Source organism: Callithrix jacchus, chromosome 22 (genome assembly GCF_049354715.1).
Source record: "Callithrix jacchus isolate 240 chromosome 22, calJac240_pri, whole genome shotgun sequence".
In the NCBI taxonomy this organism is placed as follows: domain Eukaryota; kingdom Metazoa; phylum Chordata; class Mammalia; order Primates; family Cebidae; genus Callithrix; species Callithrix jacchus.
This window is the reverse complement of record NC_133523.1, coordinates 7,441,990-7,453,011: the sequence shown is the minus strand read 5'-3', so window position 1 is coordinate 7,453,011 and position 11,022 is coordinate 7,441,990. Positions and strand designations below refer to the sequence as shown.

Genomic DNA, 11,022 nt, shown 5'->3' with positions numbered 1-11,022 from the left:
CGTGGGCAGGTGGCCCTGTCCTTGGCCAGGAAGGATGCAGGGAGCGGGGGTGGCAGACAGGGGCTGACACCAGAGCCAATGACCAAGGCCTGGGTGGATTAAGGGATCCTCTGCTGCCCGACCTGGGGCTAATGGGGGCAGGGGGTCCCTCACATTGGCTGCTTGATACCTCACACCCAGCTCCCAAACCTGCCTCAGTCTCCCCTCAATGCAAAGGCCTCATCCACTAGAATGACCGACCCCCCCCACCAGACACCACCCCGTTTCCACCTCACCCTGCCAGGCCCACAACACACCACAGACTGTGGAAGAAAAGGGAGGGGTTTATTCTCAAGCGCCTAAGGGTTTACAAACAAGGGCATTTTGTTTTAAAAAGGGGCAGGGCAACACTGGCAGCCTGAGGAGGGGTCCGCTGGCTGGTGGGCTGGCCTGAGCCGCCCCCGGGCCTCTGCCCACCCGGTCCGCCCTCTGCCTGATCCAGAGGGATGGCTGGTGACGAGCGGGGAGGTCTTGGGAGAGAGGCAGGGAGGCATAAGACTCCCCCAGGGCTCCCCAATTAACACTGAAGAGGGTGAGGGTGGGCGGACACACACTCAGGAAACAAAATAGTTAAATAAAACCAGGCAACCTGGTCTTGGGCCTCTTTGGGCCCTGGGACCAGCCATGTGACCTTCCAGCAATATGCAGAGGCCCCCACAGCTGGACCCAGGGGAGGAGGAAAGGGCTAGGCTTACTGGCACCGCTCCCTCCCGCCCAGCAGACCCTCGCCCCTGACACAGGCCAACGGGCAAGAGAAGGTGGCCTTGCCCCTGGGGGCAGAGAGACCATGACATCTATGACTTTTTAAACATGCGGCATTTTGTGAATATCGTAACGGGAGTCAACAGGCTAGATGAGAGGAGAGCGATGCTGCGCCTGCGCGGCCTCCACCAGGGCCGGCCGGCTTCCCCGCCTTTCGTGTTGGTTTTTCTTTGTGGTTTCACGGGGTTTTCTTTTGTTTGTTTGTTTTGTTTCTTGTCCACTTGATTTGCATGCAACACCCACAAAAAGGAAACACACCCCCTCCTGCTCTGGCCACCCCAGTGGGCTCTAGGGAGCACCCTGGCCTGGGCCCCCAGTGCACAACCGATTTTTCCCAGTCCCAGGTCTCATCACGGGCTGGGCCAGGTGTGCATGAGTAGAGGGACCGCCAGAGGCATGACAGAGGGTGATGGCCTCACACCCCCACCCTCAGCCTGGCCCCTGTCCCTGCTGGAGCTTGTCACACATCCTTGAACCCCCACATACACTCTCTCTACCCTCGATCCCTGACTCCTTCCAGACCCCTCCCTCGGCCCCATGGCCCTACTCTGTCACCAAGTCCCTCTGGTCACCTGCTCTGCGCCATGCCCCAAGCCCACCTTCCCTGAAGGCCATCTTGTGTGGCCACGGCCCCGCAGACCCCACTGCACCCCAAGGTCTTCATCCCCAAGCTGTGGCACCCAGAGACCCCAGAGCAGCAGCCCCAGCCTCCCAGTGCCTGAAGGAGGTTGGGGGCCCCACCACAAGCAGCTAAACGTGACTTTGGTAAAAGTTTCTGAAGGTACCGACAAACCCCTTGAGAACAAGCTCTCCTCCACCCCCCACCCCAAACACCCCACCAAGTACAATAAAATACAATAAACTCCAAAAAGGACCCCCTGAGATCAAAGAGAGAGAGAGAGTGCAGCCCTGTCCAGCCGCAGTCCAAATGCCCACACCGCCTTTCTGGGGGCCACTGACTCATTGCTCCATGGGAGACCTAGGCAGACCCAGGGGTCCCATCCGGAGGGGGCTGGGCCCAAGCTCAGGCCGGGAGAGAGACAGAGGCAGGAAGGGTGATGGGAGAGCCAGACAGGGACAGAGAGGTAGAGCGGGGGACAGAGGGCAACAGAGGGGGAACGGGCCTGTGGGGGTGGTGGAGGGCATGGCACGCTGGGAGCTTGGTGCTGCAGGACTTGGGAGCTCTCTCCTGGCCCCTGGGGGCCGCCCTGGCCCAGAAGCTGCAGCTGAATGCACAGCAACTCTGCTCTCGGCCTGCTGTCTTCCGTTCACAGTGTCTGTCGGGGGATGCACGTGGCCGGCTGACCCCAGGGCAGGAAGGGCTGGAGCCTGGCTGGCCCAGGACGGGGGGTGGATGGGCACCCCCCCCTCTGTCCTCAGCCCTCGGTGGCTGTCCAGGTCCCAGGTCTCCCCTTGAGGGCAGCTGGGTGGCCGGGTGGGGAAGGGGGCCTTTGGCCATGCCCCTGGCCCCCTGTGGGGCTGGCCGATGCCACACGGCTACCTGAAGAAGGGCAGGTGCGGCTGGCTCAGGACGCTGCTAGTCCGCGGTGACTCAGTCTTCGCCATGACATCCTTGAACCAGGACGCCACATCCACCTCCAGCGTCTCATAGTGCTTGATGAAGCTGTGTTCCTGTGGGCCCGAGGGGGTGGGGCTTAGGAGAAGGTCTTCCCTCCTGGCCTCGAGCCTCCACAAGGACAGGGATGGGGATGGGGACTGGGGATGGGGATGGGGACCGGGACTGGGAGCACCACAGGTACTCACAAGTAGCTTATTATACTTTGGTCTCTTCCTGTGATCTTTAGTAAGGCTAGAGGAAGAAAAGTGAAGACAGATGTGAGAGCGAGGGAGGAGGGGATAGTGGCCAACCACCTCCCACCGCCCCTATGCTCAGGTCCTCCCCAAGGAGCCAGGGGTCCCCTGGCTCTGTGTGGGGGAAAGAGCTGCAGACGTCCTCAGGACCCCTGCTAACAGCTGGGACCAACTGTGTGTTTCTGAGCCTCGTGGCCTAGGGCCAGGTGGCAAGGGCCTGGCTTGGGGAGCCAAAACTGGCTGAGGTCCCCCAGAGAGGCAGGTGGGGCTCTCCTGAGAGAATCAGATGTGGAGCTCCTGCACTTGTAGCTGTGCTTGAAGAAGGGTCCCCAGGACCTCCCATGGCCACCCTGCCAAACAAACACCACAGGGCTGGCTGTCCCCTTGGGCCAGGTCCAAACTCAACTCGGGGCTCCCTGGGCACCAGCTCCTGTCTGGCAGCCATGAGCCTGCCCACAGCTGCACCCACTCCATTCCAGTGTGGGGCCTCCGTTCCCCTCCCGCCCTGGCCTTCCCAGCTGCCCAGAGCTGCGGGCTGCCCCGACCTCCCAGAGGGGAGGTCCTCACCAGTCTTTGACGAAGGACTGGAAGTCCCCTGAGAAACCCATGTGTCCAGGCAGAAGCGGGGGCTCCTCCTGCAGGACTTTGGTGAGGACCTCAAAGTCCGTCTTGCAGTTCTTGTAAGGAAACTGTCCTGTTGCCAGCTCCACCTGTGAGGGAGACGGGCAAGGGTGGACCAGCCGGGACAGGGTCGTGTTCTCCCTCCAAGTCCCACAGAAGCTGGAGGACAGGGGCAGAGCACTAACTCACCAATGAGATGCCTAGGCTCCACACGTCAGCCCGGATGTCATAGTCAGGCTTGGTGGGGTCTGGGGGGTCGATGCGCTCGGGCTGCAAGGGGAGGACAGGAAGATGTACCTCCAAGGCTGGGGCCAGCATCCCAGCCCCCACCCCTCCCCTGCTGGAGGGCCCCCACTCACGGCCATGTAGGCGGCACAGCCTGCGCTCCGAGTCTTGGCTTTGGAGTCCACCAGGCGGCCGCTGATGCCGAAGTCGCAGAGCTTGATCTGACCCCGCTCATCCAGCAGGATGTTGGAGGGCTTGACGTCGCGGTGGATGACACCATGCTTCTCCTTCAGGTAGAACAGCGCCTTCACAATCTGCAGGTGAGCAGGGGAGGCTGTGTGTGACGGGCAGGGGCATAGTCCAAGGCCACCCACCCAGCACTTGCCCCACCTGGCCACTCACCGCCACTGTCATCTTGCCCAGGATTCGCTCGGGGATGGGGCCCTGCATCCGCTTCTTGAGCTTCTCAGCGCAGGTGCCCATGAGCTCCATGGCAATGAAGACGTCTGTCTGCAGGAAGGGGGCACGCAGGGGAGCTGTGTCTCTGGCCCTCCCCCTAGCAGCTCTGCTCCCAGGGAAGGGACAACGGGTGAGAGAGGTGGAGAGCCTGCACCGTGGGGGGCAGGGGGAACCTGGCGCAGCCGGGAACTCACGTTGGTGATGAAGGTCCCGAAGCACTGCACGATGTAGGGGCAGTCATGGCTCTTGAGCACCACGTCTAGGTCCATGAGGATGCGCTTGTTCTCCTCCTTGTTCCCCGAGCGCCGCATTTGCTACACGGGCAGGGACGGGAGGGAGCCTTAGCACCAGCCCGGGACACAGGGCCTGGCCCGAGTGGCCGCCAAGGCTCACCTTGACGGCAATGACATGGCCCGTCTTCCGGAAGCGCATCTTCCACACCTGGCCACAGGTGCCGCTGCCCATCTCGCCCAAGTTCTCCAGGTCATTGATTTCTGCCTGGTAGCGCTGGGAGGAGAGGGAGAGGTGGAAGATCCCCGGGGCCTCTGCCACCACACCCCTGCCCCCCCACTGGTGCCCCCAGGATGGGCCCTGCCTGGCTGGGCCTCCTCCCTCCCACCGCCTCAGTGAAGGTGGTACCTGGCCTCCGATGGTCAGGTAGCCCGTCTGCTTCATGATCTCCTGCAGCTTCTGGTCAATCTCAATGCTGGGGACACAGAGCAGGTGCTGGTGGAGACAGGTCCTGACCAACCTAAGGCCACCCCAGACCCCCACACTGGGGTTCCCACTGGTTTAACCATCCTCCTCCCGGGACTGGCATGGCGGCCCCCTCAACGCTGCTGCCCATCCACCCTGTGGGACCCCTGGCTCACCTCTCCATGCTGCGGGGCGTGAACAGGGTTGACGGGAGCCCCAACATGTGGCGGGGCCGGGCGGGGGGCATGGGGTGCTGCGGGGAGCTCTCGGAGGATGGCGAGCGGCTGCCCCCATCGTTGGCCAGCGGGAGCTGCAGGGCTGGGGGGGTGAGACCAGTGGCGGGGAAGGGGGGTCAGCACCCAGCTGGTCTCAGCTCCACATCTGGCGCTCCAGGGAGGGGTCAGGACCCTCACCTTCACCTACAGCACTTCCCCAGCTAGCCTGGCACAGCCCCCCACCCTGCAGGGCTGGAGCTGGGGTCTCCTTCCCACCCAGACTATCCTCAGAGTCCCTTCTCTCATCCCCTGACCTTGAAGGACATGGAGGAGGCTGGCAGAGAGATGGGCCCCAAGTCTACACTGAAAGAGAAACGAGACGGGAAGCTGGGGTGTCCCTTGGGTGGGCAGCCTCCTTGGCAGGTGTGTCCACTTCCTCCCACTTCTGCCCAGGAAGCGGGCCCAGGGCCACAGTGCCCACAGGCTGGATAGGCGAGGGCAGAGTGCCTGCCGGGGCTGGCCCAGGCAATGGCCCTGCTGGTAGCACTGAACGTGGCACCCAGACAAGAGTGAGGAGAGCCACCCTGAGGAGGCAGTGGGCACGAGACTCAGGCTTCAGGCTGCCTTGCCCCACGTTCTGCTCCGGGGTCGGGGAGGACCCCCTTGGGCCCATGGGCTAACATGGGGACCTCCCGACCTGGCCTGCAGAGCTGTTCTGCATGGGGGCAGAACAGAACCTCAGGGGGCCTGCATCCTCTGGGAGGGGAACTCGGGGGCACAGCTCCTGCAGGGGCTGACAGGACGAGGTGGGGGCAATGCTGGACCAGGCGGGGGTCGGCTCATCCAGCAGCCTGCATGCGGGCAGCTTGGGCATGCTACAGCAGGTGGGCAGGCGGCAGGCAGGCAGCGGGCACCCCGGGGCAGGAAGGCAGTATTAGGTGTGGGAGAGCAGGAGACAGACAGATAGGAGCCGAGACTTGGCCCAGGTGCCCAGAGGAGGCGCTGCAGAGACAGGCCAGAGAGGGGCCTGGGATAGGAGAGCAGCTTCCCAGAGGTGCAAGGGGTCTCCCTGGCTGGGCTGGCAACCGGGTGCAGGAACAGAGGCCAGGAGGCTAACGTGGCTTCCAGAGAAGCCAATCCTGACACCTCACATCCTAGAGGCCCTGGCAACGGCTACAAGCACCTCCCAAGGCACCTCTCCCACAGAGGCTGGGGCCTGCCATCCTGCCAAAGCCCTCCAAGGACACCCCTCTCCCTCTCTCCTCCTCTCTTCCTCCTGCCTCATCTGCCTTTTCTCTCCACAGTTCTGCAGGTTCCTGGTCTAACTCAGACAAACTCACCCCATGCTGGCAGCTGGGCTCCATCCCTCTGCTGTGGGCCTGGGACCCTGATCTCAACCAGCAGGAGAGGCAGGAAGACCCTGACCTCAGTCCCAATGTGAGGTCCAGCACTGCCCCCACCTGGTCCCGCCAGCCCCTGCAGCAGCTGTGCCCCTTAGCTCCCCTCCCAGAGGACCATGCAGGAGCCAGGGAAGGGCTCTGGGGAACCCAGGACACAGCCAGGCCCAGCATTCATGACTGGCCTAGAGGCCTTGCCTCCTGTGCCCCTCCCGCTGTCCTGGCCGCTGCAGCCTCGGCACCACCACATCAGCACCCCCTGTGTTTTTTTTTTGAGATAGATCCTTGCTGTTTCCCAGGCTGGGGTGCAGTGGCGTGATCTCATCTCACTATAACCTCCACCTGCTGGTTCAAGTGATGCTCCTGCCTCAGCCTCCTGAGTAGCTGGGATTACAGGCACCCGACACCATGCCCAGCTAATTTTTGTATTTTTAGAAGAGATGGGGTCTCACTGTGTTGGCTAGGCTTCTCCCCCTGCCTCTTCAGGTCCCTGGCGCCTCTGCTTTGCCCGTGGCCTGAGCCACAGCCCTGATCCCTCTCTGGATCCTGAGGGCCTATGCTCCCTGCATACCCAGTCCCCAGTCCCCAACCCCTCTGCACCTGGTGTCTCTTCAGACACTGCCTGGTTCTCGCCCTCAGAGACTATCCGAGTCCTGCTCCCGCCCCGCACCATCAGCTCTCATGGGGTAAGGACCACATCCCTCGAGGAGTCCTGTGGATCCCCTCACTGGCGCAGCCCACCAGGCCTTCTGAGGGTGGCCCCAGAGCCCAGGGAGGAGGCTGCCAGCCCACAGACTGGAGCACAGGAGGATGCAGGTAGGGGAGGGCTCGGGTTGGCATGGGAGGAAGGAGGTATACAAAGGCCCTGAGAACAGCGGCCACAGAGGTGGTGACGGCCACATGGCGGCTCAGGAGGGTGGAGTGAGAGCAAGAGGGTGAGGATGAGAGAGAGAGAGACAGAACGGATGAGAGACAGTGAGAGGCTGGAGGGCACGCATCTGCCAACAGGAGCCACAGGTGTGCAGGCTGCCCCGTCAACATGCACGCACACATCGTGCAAATGCACACACGCACAACACACACGGGGGGGGTGCTGTGGCTCCAACATCCATGCAACCAGGACACAGTCCCCTTGCCCACTGGACACACACACACACACATACACACACACAGACTCACAACCACACACAGGGCCGGACATCCCATCTAGTCTCTCTCCCAACACAGGTGTGCAAGCTCGGGGCCCTGGCAGGGCTGTCTTCTCTCCCCTCACCTCCTTCAAGACGGGTTTAAAATTTTTTTTTTTTGAGATGGACTCTCACTCTGTCGCCCAGGCTGGAGCGCAATGTGTAATCTCGGCTCACTACAATTTCTGCCTCCAAGACTCAAGTGATTCTCCTGCCTCAGCCTCCTGAGTAGTTGGGATTACAAGTGCACACCACCATGCCTGGCTAATTTTTGTATTTTTAGTAGAAATACAAAATTAGTAGAAACAGGGTTTCACCATGGTCAGGCTGGTATCGAACTCCTGACCTCATGATTCGCCTGCCTCAGCCTCCCAAAGTGCTAAGATTACAGGAGTGAGCCACTTCACACAGCTTTTTTTTTTTTTTTTGAGATGGAGTGTTGCTTTGTCACCCAGGCTGGAGTACAGTAGTGCAATCTTGGCTCACTGCAACCTCTACCTCCTGGGTTCAAGAGATTCTTGTGTCTCAGCCTCCCTAGTAGCTGGGATTACAGGTGTCTGCCACCACACCTGGCTAATCTCTTGTATTTTTTATGGAGACAGGGTTTCAACATGTTGGCCAGCCTGGTCTAGAATTGCCGACTTCAAGTGATCCACCCTCCTTCGCCTCCCAAAGTGCTGAAATTACAGGCATGAGCCACTGCACCTGGCCTGTTTTTTTAAATTTTTGAGACAGGATCTGGCTCTGTCACCCAGGCTGGGGTGCAGTGGTGCGATAATGGCATACTGTATCTTCAACCTAGCAGGCTCAGGTGATCCTCCTGCCTCAGCCTCCCAAGCAGCTGGGATTATAGGTGTGCACCACCATACCTGACTAATTAAAAAATTTTTTTGCAGTTGTTCTAAAAAAATTAAAAATAAAATTGTTTTTAGTAGAGAGATCTTGCTACGTTGCCTAGGCGGGTCCTGAACTCCTAGGCTCAGGTGATCCTCCTGTCTCCCCTCCCGGAGTGTTGGGATTACAGGTGTGAGCCACTGTGCCTGGCCTCCCCACAGGCTTTGTTCAAAACCCCACCTTCTCCAGAGGTTCCCCCGAGACTGGCCCCATGCAGGGCCACTCACCCAGCTAGAATGTTCTCTCTAGTGGGAATGTGCTCCCTGCCCAGTGTGCCCCACTACAGAGGAGAGGGGCTCGGTCTGTTCTATTCACTGTTGTGTCCCTGGCGCCAGGGCAGGCGTCGCACCCAGGACGGTGCTATGTATTCATGTCGTTGAGAGAGACTCACAGGCACAGGCCACCCACCAGGCCCAGCTTTCTCTTTCTCTCAGTTACATACACACAGGCAGGCACCCCCTTGAAGGCCACAGACTCCCATTCAGTGGGGAGCCCACCTCCTCCTCCAGGGAGTCCAAAGTGGAGCCGAGAGGAAGGGAGGGGAGAAGGGTGGAGGACACAGAGGAGGCCGGGCTGGGCTGACTGCTGCTCGAGTAGAATGAGAGAGAAAGTGAGAGTGAGGGTAGGGGACATGGGGGGGACACACAGAGCATGGGGGCTGGGGGACGGCATTCTGCGGCTAGGGGAGCGGTTAGGTCAATGGTGCACATGTCCAAGCAGCGATGATAAAAAGGCTGGTACCTGCTCGTTGGGACGGGGCAGGAGCAGGGCTTAGAGTGATCACAATAACTGGATGGGGAAAAGGAAGAAAAAAAACAACACCACGATAAATCACAACAGAAACGACCAATTCATCCAAAAGAAAAGAAATCAAATCATAAACAAGGAGGAGCGGGAGGCACCGGACTGCAGAGATGGCTGGGAACCGACAGAGATGGGGAGGACGAGGAGGATGGGATGGAGCTGACACAGACACAAACGCCTGGAGGGGACTCCTCGGGGGCCTGCCTGCCAAGGGCCTCCTAGCTCTACATGGAAACGGCCACCCCTGAAGGCACCTGGGGCCCTAGACCCAACCCTGCCTCAGCTACTCAGGTGCCAGGGAGGGCAGCGCCCAGGGGCTAGCAGGGATCTCCCTTGTCTTTTGAGGGCTTCTTGTTCCAGGCAGTATCCAACGCCAGAATCTCCACCTCCACGATTTATCTGGGCCCCCAAGAGACTCCCCAAGGAGGATCCCATGCTGACTCAGGTCAGGAGAGGGAGGCACAGGAGGGTGTCAGGCTGTGATGGTCAGGTTGGGTGACCAGCGAATGCGTGGGATGCCCCGATACAGGGGGTACCTTCTTCCCCTATCATAATGACTCCATAGAGAGCTACATAAACTACAAAGGTCATTATTGGATGAGACATGAGAACATTTCACTGGGTCAAGAAAGACACAAAAAGGATCATGGGTCAGGGGTGGCGTTCACAGGGTTTGAAAAGCTGATTCTCTCCAGCCCAGATAATTCAGAGACCAGGCTCTTGTGGAAAATGCCGGGAGACTAGATGTGGTCAGTGTTCCCAGGTCAGGTGCATGTGGAGTGGGAAGTACTGATCTAGGAAAATAAGAAGTCAGGGAGGTAGGTACCAATTTGGTGGGATTCATCAGAAAACAGGTGGATGTCTGCTGCGGGGTGCGGAGCAGGCCTAGATAGAGTCGCATTGGCCTCAGGTGTTCCCAGGTCAGGTGGGTGTGAAGGAAAGGAAGCCATCACCTGAACCCAGGTGACAAAGTTGCTGTGATGGCTGGGGGTTGATATCCATTTCTGGAGAGGTCAGACACACGCTCACCAAAATGGTGGCAGTGAAACTGTTAACAGGGGTTTGAGGGGGCCTGGTATACGTGGGGGGGGGGTCTGCTGAGCCAAGGTTATTGTCGCTAGGGGGAAGAAGGGACCCCCGTCCCACCCTCCCACCCCATACACGGTCACAGGGAGAGCGAGAGGGAAAATCCTCCGGTCAGAAGAGATGGGGAGGGGCTCTATGTGGTCAAGTGACCTCAGGTGTCCCCAGGGCAGGCGTGCGCGTGTGCGTGGATCGTCCGCTACAAGGGCTGACAAGCTCCTAGGCCAGGGGTGGGGCGCGCTGGACAGTCCCTGAGATGACAGCAGTGGTAACATCGGGTCAAAAGGGACGTGTCTGTATTTTAGGGGCCACCTGGACGTGATCACGGACGCGTGGAGTCCGGAGAGCCCGACCCAAAGGATGACGGCGATGGGGGCGGGTCATCAGCTGGAGGCCTCGCCTGGGTCCGGGAACTGGGCCCCCAGGCCCTGAGGGTGGGAATCCCCCGGAGCTCGCCGGCCCTACGCCCCCCCCGGCTCACCGTGACCCTCGCCCCGTGAGCCCACAACGGGGGAGACGGAGAGGAGGAGCGCGAGCGCCCCGGAAGCGGGGGCGGGGCCTGGCGACAGGGGCGGGGCCTCCCTCGGCGCGCGCCCCGCCCCGCCCGCCCCCTCCCCCACGGCGCCGTGCTTACTGGGCCTGGGCCGCTGTGGGCTGATATCCAGGTTGAGGTCGATCCTCCGCCGGGCCTCCCGGTTCTCCTGCTTCAGCTTTGCTTCCAGGCGGGACAGCTTCTGCTCCAGGGAGGACGCCGCCATCTTCCCCGCCGCCACAGCCGCCGCTCACCGCCCGGCCGCCCGTCAGTCCGGCAGACAAACACCGCATTGC

At 60.7% G+C, this 11,022-nt stretch overlaps 1 protein-coding gene across 4 annotated transcripts; it reads right to left on the bottom strand.

Annotated features, from left to right (window-relative positions):
• Window positions 1-303: 303 nt before the first annotated feature.
• On the bottom strand, window positions 304-11,022 carry MAP2K7 (mitogen-activated protein kinase kinase 7). 4 transcript variants are annotated; one of them, XM_035285390.3, is made up of 12 exons: window positions 10,829-11,018; window positions 9,049-9,096; window positions 4,791-4,932; window positions 4,558-4,624; window positions 4,312-4,425; window positions 4,113-4,232; window positions 3,862-3,969; window positions 3,594-3,773; window positions 3,424-3,504; window positions 3,181-3,323; window positions 2,566-2,611; window positions 304-2,433 (listed from the first exon to the last, which is right to left on the bottom strand). In XM_035285390.3, exons 1-12 carry the CDS (start codon window positions 10,950-10,952, stop codon window positions 2,299-2,301), a joined length of 1,308 nt encoding a protein of 435 aa, XP_035141281.1. In that variant the 5' UTR covers window positions 10,953-11,018; the 3' UTR covers window positions 304-2,298. The 4 variants fall into 4 exon arrangements, with proteins under 4 accessions (XP_035141281.1, XP_035141283.1, XP_035141284.2 ...); XM_035285392.3 differs by lacking the exon at window positions 9,049-9,096; XM_035285393.3 differs by lacking the exons at window positions 4,791-4,932; window positions 9,049-9,096 and having other exon boundaries at window positions 10,829-11,022.